General features: G+C 45.9%; 1 protein-coding gene across 1 annotated transcript; it reads right to left on the bottom strand.

Annotated features, from left to right (window-relative positions):
- Window positions 1-5,542: 5,542 nt before the first annotated feature.
- On the bottom strand, window positions 5,543-9,375 carry LOC125757461 (putative nuclease HARBI1). Its single transcript, XM_049413065.1, has 4 exons — window positions 9,370-9,375; window positions 8,503-8,638; window positions 7,605-8,051; window positions 5,543-5,550 (listed from the first exon to the last, which is right to left on the bottom strand). The coding sequence occupies exons 1-4, from the start codon at window positions 9,373-9,375 to the stop codon at window positions 5,543-5,545; spliced, it is 597 nt and encodes a 198-aa protein (XP_049269022.1).
- Window positions 9,376-10,897: the final 1,522 nt, after the last annotated feature.

The following is a 10,897-nucleotide window of genomic DNA, read 5'->3' as shown; positions in this document are numbered from 1 at the left end:
GGGCTTACATTTGGGAACTCGGTAGTGTGCATGAAGTCAGAGGTACAATCAGGAATGGATGTAAATCAAAGGACGGTGGGCCGCCTCGCGTTGGGCGCTCACGGGAAGACGACAAATGAGGCTGTAAAGGGTGATATGGGATGGACAGGCTTTGAAGTGAGGGAAGCTCAGAGCAAAATGAGATTCGAAGAGAGGCTGAGGAAAATGAAGAACAGTAGATGCGCAGAGAAGGTTTTCAGGTATTTGTATAGAAAAAGCGTTGACACGCAGTGGAGAAAAAGAACTAGGAGGCTTACCAGTAAATATACGGCTAGCAGTGCGGGCGATATGGCAACAAGGAGCATTAAGCGGAAGGTCAGAGAGGCGGAGAGGACTTATTGGATGGCAGCGATGGAAAAGAAGCCGGCTCTGAGTAACTACCGAAAGGGAAAAAACGAAATAAGGAGGGAAATGTTTTATGATAATTCAAGGCGAAGCGCTTTACTGTTTGAAGCAAGGTCGGGCTGCCTTAGAACGCGTAGTTATAAAGCGAGATTCAGTAACGAAGAAGAACAATGTACATGCTGCGGGGGAACAAAGGAAACGATGGAACATGTACTGATTGAATGTGGCGATATTCACCCAGGTATACGTGTGGGCACGAGTCTACATGAAGCCTTGGGTTTTAGGGACAACAATGGAAAGCTGCACACGTCCGCGATAGAAATAAGTAAGAGACGGTTAGAGTATTGGTGGCAGAAAAGTAGGCTTCAGGAACACAAAAATTTGTGTAGTAGGGTTGCAATCGAAGGGAATCTCGCTCAGCACTGCTCTGATTGTAAATGTAACCCAAATTTCAGGGACACTTCCATTGTGGCGCACAGCAAGGACAAAAACAGAAGAACTATCATTGAAGCTTACAGTATGATGTCGGGGAAGTTTGGCGCATGCGTTAGCTCCCCATCTATAGCACTCACGGAAAGACAAGTGTCATGTTTAGCGGCACAAATATAAATGTAATCGGATCATAAGTGACATCATTGATACAGACGTAAAGTTTGAATTAGATTTATGCACGTGTTTCACTGCATAGATAGCACCGATGCTTGGCTCATGCGTGGTTTGCCTACAGTGCCCCTTCTTTCGTATGTTACGTCTTTTATTCCTCTCCTTTTTGACCTTCTTGGTTCAATAAATTCAGTTGTTAGATGCGCTTCGTCTGTGTTGTCCATGTTTTTTCGTCCTCAACTTTGCAGCGCTAAAATTTTTCTACAGTATGTTCCAACTAGCCCCAACCCAAGCTCTTCTAGAGATAAAGAACAAAAATAAATAATGGGGGAAAAATAAGGTCATTCTGCCTTAAGAGGCATGGACCGTGAATTTATATTTTTTTGGTATAATAACATAGATTTAATCAATGTAGATAAGGTATTAGGCCAACATGAAACAAGAAAGCTTTTTTTTTTCTTCGATCTTGGTGGCAGACATGTCACCGCCCCGTTTTAAAGAGGACGCTCATAGCATCCATCCATCCATCCATTAGAGCGTTCCAATGCTTCTCTACAAAGGAAGTTGCGTGTGGCGCATATTTTCAAAATGTCGTCGAGGCAGGAGCGTGTCGGTCCTCGGGTGTCTGAGCGTCAACGGGAGCTCCTCCTGATTTTCATGGAGGAGCACCGCCAGCTCGCAACGCCTGCGTACCCGCTGGACCCCTCGTTCACGAGGGAGGACCGGGAGGAGCTCTGGCACCAGGTTATAGCGCTCCTAAACCAGGCAGGCCATGCGCATAGGTCTTTCGCGCAGTGGCAGGCGTTCTGGCGGAAGGAGCGCTATAACGCCGAGCAGGAGCTCATACGACTCCGGGAAGGACAGAGGTGAGTGCGAGCACTATTGTATCTCGGTGGGTCATCTTACACATCCCGTTTGTGCTTTACAGGGGCACCGGAGGCGGCCAGCTGTCTGTCTACCGCGGCCGCATCTTACAGCTGACTGGCACCTCGAGGGTCGACGGTGCGCGAGGCCCTGTATTTCGGCGGTCGGAAGCGGTAAGCCCTGCCTTGGAATATCCCTGTTCTGTGCTGCGAACTAGTGTGCTCATTAGCTTCGTTCGAGTACGCGCGGTTTGTTTTACTTTTTCAAATAATTTCGACTGGATCACTCGGCTGCCGCTGAGGTTCAGATGCTAACGCGTTGCGCCGTCGAGAACAGCGTGCGAGGGAGTCACATTTATGGCAATGACGAGACAACAGCCGCGAACTATACTTCGAAGCTCATTGGAGAACCCTAAGTGTTCTAAACCATTTCTCATATCCTGTAGTCGACTGAGGGGCATAGCAAGTGGATTTGCCTCCCTTCCCTCCTCTCCCCAAAGTTGGAGTGGCATAGCATGTCGCTGTTGAAACACCTGTCGAAAAAACAAAAAAAAAACATTGCTATGGTAATTCTAGCGTATGTACACTTTCGCCACAATAATCCCCAGAAATTGTGTATGGCTCTCGGTTGCTGCACTGTTGTTACTAGGGGCAAGATTGCGATGTAGCTTTTTTTAATGTATGCTTACAGTTGGTTCCCCCAGACCAGAGCCTGCAGGCTCGTGCGCTGTCTGGGGACTTCCGCCGCCCTCAGCCATTGCCCGCACCGCCAAGGGTTTCAGTCGGGGCCATGCCGGGCACCAGCGGCTTGCAGGTGAACTTTCACACCTTGCTCTTCATGTTGCTTATTGTACTCAATGTGTCAATAAATAAACTTCTTACTTTAACAGGCGTTCGTGAGCCCTGCTGCGGCTGCCGCTGGCTCGCCCGAAGAGGATGTGGCCCCAGCTCGTAAGTTTGACCGTTGTTTTTTCTATTAACAGTGTCAGTAGTTTAATAAAATAACCCATTTTCATGTTACCATGTCAGAGCCTTGAAACACTGTGCTGTAGGTTTCTGCTGTGAAGTAAAAAGGATTGATTATGTTTTCAGTACCCCAGCGCCAACGACGGCGGCAGCAGCAGCAGACGACGACTGCCCGCAGTCTACTGCCTCGCGTGGCAGACCAGCAGCAGCAGACTAACACGGTTCGTAGATACCAACTTCATTAACAGCAGATGATTTTACATGCTCACAGGTGATGCTGATGCGTGCAGGTATATGTTAGTTAAAGCATAACATGTGGGCGAGAAAGTTATACACAAGAAAAATAAATGTCGAAAACAGTTGTAGGTGAGCTAACTGCTTGCATGACTGTCAGACAGAATAAGGTGTCCTGCATTACAGTTATTGTGAAACATAGTAAATTTGCGTTGGAAAAATGTGTAACGTCTCGTGATGGTTCCCTGTTGTGTCACATGCTTCTAAAGCATAATTGGAAATGCGCTATTGTTTAATATATACTGTAAAAAAAACTCTGTATGCAAATACTTTACATAGCCATCATGCACATTTTCCACCTGTGTCACACCTATTTGCTGCATGTTTTGCATATTGCAGCAACTGGAGTTTCGGAAGGAGATTGTGTCGGTAATCTCGTAAAGCCGGGCAAACGGTTATGTAGCCCTGAAAAGGGCTGTTTGGTTTCTTCTTGTGCAGAGGTGGTTGGAGGTGCGAGATGCGTTTGACGAGATGAGCAAGAATGAATTCTGGCACCGTTTTGGTCTGTCCAAACCACAGAGTTTCCTACAATACTTACTAGAGGGAACTCTGGTGCTAGTGTCTATGGGAGCTGCAATGCATCGCGCTTCAGCCAGCATGGGAATCATGGGTAGTACACGGATTTGTCTAAACATCGTTCTTTCGGCTCCGTTTGGCTCCGCTTCGCCTGCATCCGCTTTGTCGCAAAACGAAGTTCAGCAAAAATCAGCAGTTTCACTTCACCAATTTAACTTCTTTAGGCTCACCGATTCAAATCTGGTCACGAAGTTCACAACGATCCATTCTTTTATCCGAAAGAAAACCAAAACATAGCAATAAACAAAGCCACAAGTGCGTTTGAAGCCCACAAGCACGAAGACTAGGCAAATCCATGTACTACCCATCATTCCCATGGTGGCCTGAACGATCGCAGCGCCAGAGTTCCCTCTAGGTCATTTTAGGAAACTTTATGGTCCAAACGATGTACATTGGTTGTGCGTGAACTGGCACCGTTCATGGATGCCGTTGGGCCAGTGGATTTTCAACAGAGAGGAAACTGTTACGCACACTGAAACTCTTCACGAACAGAAGCTTCCAGCGAAGAGTCCATCGCGAGAAATGCATGGATGATAATGGCAACACATTTCTTGGTTTCCAGCTCCTGGCACAGCTGCGCGATGTTGGTGATCGGCAGGCCGCGGCGCTGGAGCTGCTCGCCGAAAACACCAGGCGGCAGGGCGAGGCACTGCAGCAGCTCGCCGACGAGGCCAGGTGTCATCGTGCAGCCGCTGAACGTCAGGCTCGGAGTCTTGATGACGTCGTGCGCGAGCCGCAGGGCATCGGTGCCCTCGTCCGGGCCCTCACTGCGGCGCTTCAGCAGCAGCCACCTGCGCCATAATGTACATTTGTATATAGTATTTGTTTTTTTTTCTTTGTTAACCATCACAAGCTGTGGTGTTTTTTGTAGTGGTGTCCTGTGTTTTTTTCTTTGTCTTGTGTATTCCGTTTTTCCCTACATATCACGAGATGTGATTTGTAGGTATGTTACACTGTTGCCCTGTGATTTTTTTGTCATATATTTCTTTGTTTTCCTTGCATATCACGAGCTGTGATTTTTTTCTTCTCTTATGTATTCCTTTTTTTTCGCTTTCATATCACGGGCTGTGGTATGTTATTGGTTCGCTTCAGTGGCATCCTGAAATCTTTCTTTTTATGTTCATATCAAGAGCTGTGGTATATTGGTTTATTTTAGTGGCACCCTGCAATCTTTTTTTTTCACTTTCACATCACGAGCTGTGGTATAGTGCTTTGTTTCAGTGGCACCCTGCAACTTTTTTCCTGTAAATTTTCTTTTCCTGCATATCATAGGCACTGATGTGCTGTTTCGTTATACATAACATGAAGCAGTTGCAATGGTAAACCGTGCCCTGCATTGTCGTGTTTTTTGATCTCATCATGCGAGGTTATGCATTCAGCAGTTTTGTAGTACATGTACATAGCACAGTATGGTTGCATTCATGAAGCATGTTTTGCAATGTCAATTTTTAAATCTCATCATACAATAATACATTCAGAAAATTTTGTAGTATATGTGCATAGTGCAGTGTAGTGTATTGATATGTTTACAGTGTAGAACAGTGCACTGTGTGTTTTCTAGTAATTTTGACACATGCTAAAGCAAGGAGGAGTGCTTGTGGATAGTCTAGGTCGCACAACACTCTTGAAATGTAGCAACACTCAAACATTCATTATCTTGCTTAGAAGCGTTTAGACAACAGGAGTGGGTACCAACAGGATTAAATAATAAGAGGAAATGTATCAACAACCAACTTGCAGACCATACGGTTGTTCAGCAATGATGGTGATGAATTGCAAAAAAAAATTGAGTGAGTGTGGGCCTACATCTACAAATTATGGCTAAATATAATTATTCCGAAGACAAAGATTCATGTTCAATGGCCTGAAAAGAAGAAAAGTTCACAAACACAAGAAAACTACAATCTATCTAGGTCACTTACAAGCAAGCCTACTTTAAGTTAGGAAATTTGCCAAATAATGATGGGCTGAAGCACATTCGGCAGGCATTCTCAAATAACGATGGGCAACGTGCTGTTGTCCATAAAGCGAAAAGTGTAAAACTTCGCCAAGAAGTGAGGACCGAGCACTACATACCTGAACGGAAACTGTTCAGTGTGACATTTACAGGTGTGAAAACAGCAGAATCAGTCATAGAAGAACAGAAGGCACCAGACAGTGTAGTTAACACTAGCCGAATCAAATGAACCTGGGCCAGCTTCTCATGGTATCTGACATACAATTGATGAATGTTTAAAGCAACGAAACGGTTACCACGAAATAGGAAACGTAAACAAGGTGACTACATCTACTATTTCAACTTATAAGTAATGATGTGGACTGAGCTCGTACTATAACATAGGATAAATTGGAGATCAGTAATAATTCATCATCCGGCAGTGGACATTTGACGACGAAGTGCTCTTGTGAACATTACATGCAATACTTCAATATGTGCATTGATGTTTACGACACTCGAAACAACAAAAGCCAGGGCCATATATGTTCATTATGTGACAGTGCATGGTACATTATCATGGTGTTCTTTTTTTCTTTGTTTCATTTTATTTCTGACAAACCAGTCAAAATCAACCATATCGAACTAGAGTAAATTGAATTATCGTTTATATCTAAATGTTTTTCTATAGAAAAATGTGTGGCTACATTAAAAAAAACCAGCCAGAACATATGATACATCGAACAGGGCAGCACAAACCTCCCCAAGAGGTTGGCTCTCCCTCGCCAGAATTTCGCTTTTCCTCATGGAAAGGGGGCCTTCCTAAATACATTAGAGAAAGCGATGCGATTACGACGGTTCCACACGCAGCGAGTAGAAATTATCGCTTGCCATCAAGTGCTTTCTACTAAAATTTCTCGTCATTGTGCCCACCTGGCGGATCACAGTTCATTTCTTTGCTCCTTTTGTTAGCGTGATACGTGTCATAAAATGTAAAAGCTATGCTGATCTCTGCGAAGTTGGTGGTATTAATACAACCGAACATGGGGAAAAGAAGCCTTCATCTCCACTGTGTACAGCATCCCAAGAAGCATGCTCAGTACGATTCTCAAAGACAAGGCAGACAGAAGCTTTCGGAGCCGGATGAGTACGTACAGCTGTCATTGACGTACACACCACATGTTCGCGTGTACCACTCACCCGTGCACATAACTGTGCGTCGCCAAATGCAAATTATGGAAAAATACAAAATGAAAAAATTCCCGTGCATTGCCATGACGGTGTCGTTCATACATTTTTGTAAAACAGTTGCAGAAGGCCTACGTATGCACCTAAGAGGCAGTAAAATCTTCAACAGTTTTATGTCGAGTTGTTCGATATGTCAAAGTAATTGCAGTTTTTTAGCGAGTTCGATATATCTGGGCTCATCTGTACCTTGTTTTCATGTACTGCAATGACTTTTGTGTTGCGAAGTGTGTATCTTGATGCAGAGTAATGGGCACTTTGTTATAACTTCATGTATATAATATAAAAGGAAGATACTTTTATATTTTCCTTTTCATTAAATATGAGAGGCGTTCATTTACTTTGCTTTATATGTGCATTGCTCGCAATACAAGTAATGAAATTTTACTTCTGATACCACCCATGTCGTTCACTTAATGTTTACCACGATCCTTGTTGCACAAAAGCTAGCCCATGTTGCTGTCCTGTTGAAACAGCCTTTACAGGTTACCACTGTGGCTGTGAATGGCACCGTGTGCCATTCACAGCTGAGCTCTCATTTGTGCTTAGTGTGAACCACCATATGTTACAAGGGGGGTCATTCATTGTAAGCTGAATCCCGTTTCATTAAAAACGTTAGAAGTGTAGTAAAAAAAATTGATCTTTTTTTAAACAAGCCAGTGGCAAACACAATGAACAAAGAGAAACACGCACCGCGCAAGGCTGCCAAGGTCGTTGCAGGCGGCGGCGTACCCTACGCAGGTGCTCAACATGTGAGCCCCGTGGTCCTCTGAACAGGTTAACCACGCGGTTACGCTGCTGCTGGCCCCTCAGGAGAACCTGCTGTGGGGCTTGCACCCGTTGTGGTGGTAGCTCAGCTAGTGATGGGGGCACCTCAGCGTTGTCGCTGTCGTCATCGTCGTCGGGGTCGTCGTCGTCCCCTTCGAGAGCAGGCTCATGTGCCGCTAGTGCAATATTGTGGAGAGCTGCGCAAGCAGCAATGATGGTGGCTGCTCCATCGGGGTTGTAGAGCAGGGCCCGGTAACGCTGCAAGCAGCGGAACCTGCTCTTTAGGACCTCGATGCACCTCTCCACAACATTGCGCATGGCGGTGTGGGCCTTGTAGTCGCTCTCAGGGGTGCCACTAGCTGGTCCTCCGGGCACTGGTGTCAGGAGCCACGGTTCTAATGGATAGCCAGAGTCTCCTGCACAAGAAGCATGGCAGCTGTAGTGATATTGTCACGTGGCTGTGATGTTGACAAAGGCAGCAGTCGGCATGTTCGACTAAACTTTTTCATTTTGGCGAACTTGTGCCCGAAAACTGAAAATACAACATGCAAGCCATTCGCACTGTAAGCTGATAGCGGCGTGAACAGTCCTCAGGTAATTTGACTATTGCTGGAATGCGTGGTCTTTTATAAAGCAGTCATCGAAACTTCCAGTGCTATCGCTGGTGCTCGCATAAGCTCTCGAATGAACTTGACTATTCGCGTCCTGCGTGTGATCATAACATAATTAAGCTTTCTAGACATTGTGACACGGTCTGTGCCAAGCGTTGAGAAAGGTTTCTGTGGCTGAAACTTAAATATATCAAAATAAGGCAATAAGCATGCGTGGAATTATCGTCTTGAATTTGCAAACACTGCCAGCACTTACCAAGCAAGCATTCACCAGGCCGCAGTTCGGCTTCCAGGTCCCGACGGAGAGGGCTCCTCCGCCACACCCACGAGTCATGGCATGACCCCGGGAAACATGGATTTACATCCAGAATCCAGAGGTCGGCATCACATGTCTGCAGAATTCAATTCAGCCAAATTTGTACCCATAAAAGACTTCGGAAAAACTCGTGTTAATGTAACTACATCTGTCTGCACTCTTACCGACTATTCAAACATAGCTATCAACGAGTCGTCGACAAGGTAGGACTTATACCATAAGCTTTAACACGTGGGCTTGGGTTCGTCAAGGCAGTGTCAAAAAAGTAGTCTGCATGCTTACTGATTGGGACAACCCCGCTTCCGGCCACAGCAGGCTTTTAACCCAATTACTGTTGCATGTTTAAGCCAATGTATCACAAACTACATACAGCATTAAAAGCTCCCATCTGAAAAAGGGTAATGAAGCAATACGTATTTAATGCACAGGAATTTATCCATGACAACCAGCACGACAATGAAGAATGAGGACGCAGCACAGGGCAGCGAATATACTACGGCACATTCTGGGAGGGCTTCTCTCAACAAATCCACATCGAGAATCAAGGCTCAGTGTACACATAGCGATCGAGTAGCGGTGATTTTATGAACTGTGGAGGCCGCTGAACCACAGTGCAGCCCGCGTCGAATGCTTTCATTGCTTATCCTAACCGAGGTGCCCGGAAGGGCACCCACTCCCGTTCTGGATAGATAAAAAAAGAATATCGCTCCCGCAAACGTTCTGTCGCAACAGTCGCAGTAAAGCGGAAAATTTAAACAATACAAATGAAACAATTCGCTACGTATACAATGCATGAATAATACTCACGATCATGGTGTTCAATGCGTAGAACCCCTTCCGCAACATGTAGTTCGCCGTGTCCGCGGGGCTCAGGCCATGGGGCTTTTGGATGGCGATGAGGGTGCCATCGACGCACCCGAGAACACCAGGAATCCGCCCGAGCCGAGCGAACGCCGCCTTTGCTCGCTCCTTCGCGTCCGTGGTCTCGGGAAAGGCCACCCACCGTTTCTGCCCGCCAACGACAGTAATGGCGTGTGCCACCTCGTGGATGGTTTCGCTGACGGACGACTGCGACAGGCCGATGAATTCCTCGCTGCCGACAGCTCGCTGGAAGCATCCGCTGGCAAAAAATCTCAGCGCAGACAACACCTTCCGCTCTGTTGAAATCCCACTGGCTCGTTGGCACCCGATGACGGGGTCGAGTCCGTCGCACAACCAACGTACCGTACGTTTCGAGAAACGAAAGCGACGCCGGAATTCACACTCGCTCATCTCTTCAAACGCATTTCGCACCTCCTACCATTCTGCATCTGCTTCGAGAAACGCCAACGTAGCAAGGAAGCACCGTTGCAAGCGCCATTTTCTCAAAATCAGCTGTTGCGGCAGCCGCAACCGCCGCATCACTCGAAATACATGCCGTGCGACGCCGTTGTTCGCTCGCGCGGGCTCGCTCTCCGTTCACTTTTAGCAGACGACATGCTCGTTATGACGCGGCATGACGTCACCAAAAAAGAAAACATCAAGGAAAAAAAATAAATGGCCACGCCCCTTAGAGTGGCGTGAGTTGTCCGGCTTCAGCCAATCGCGTGCGATCATCAGAACGAACGCGAACGAACGGCACAGAACAGAGATCTCCGATCGCCCCCCAAGTTCTGCGTCCAATATACGACGCTCTTCTGGCTATCACACCTCGTTCTCTGATTACGCTTTCACCGTTAACTACTACAGCTACCACAAGGTTTTGTGTCATCATTTAACATGGACGTTAGTCGTCGGGATGGAGATGTACCACCAATCATCAAAATGCGTGCATCCACGTTAAACGGTGCTATAGCTGCCAGACATCAGTATACATTGTGCAAACTCTCTTATATCAATGTACAGTAAACATTCAGTTACTTCTGTAAAGGCACGCTTTACTTTCGTGTTATTCCGATTCCTATGACGGAGGAATCAACCATCTTTTAGAACGTATATCATTACGCTTTTGTCTTGGGCTTCCTAAATTTGTCGCAAACAATATTCTATACGAAGGATCACGCCTGCCTTCTCTTATCAAAAGGTTTCATATTCAACAGTATGAACGTTCCTAAAAATTTATGCGTCTCCACAGAGGAGTTCGCAGTATGTTTTCATTAATCAGCCGGCCTCATTTTTTAACTCCAATGTTATAGATTACGTTGCCCCCTAGTCATTCTTACACAAAGACTTTTGGACCCATTAAATGTTCACCTCTATGAAGTACTTATACTCAGTACTGTAGAAACAATTAGGATTGAATTTAACGATATATATACCACGAATGCTAAACAGTTACCATATCGATATCTTAATG

The sequence above is a fragment of the Rhipicephalus sanguineus genome, chromosome 2 (assembly GCF_013339695.2).
Source record: "Rhipicephalus sanguineus isolate Rsan-2018 chromosome 2, BIME_Rsan_1.4, whole genome shotgun sequence".
Classification (NCBI taxonomy): Eukaryota; Metazoa; Arthropoda; class Arachnida; order Ixodida; family Ixodidae; genus Rhipicephalus; species Rhipicephalus sanguineus.
Note: the sequence above shows the minus strand (reverse complement) of the source record. Positions and strands in the feature narration are given on the sequence as shown.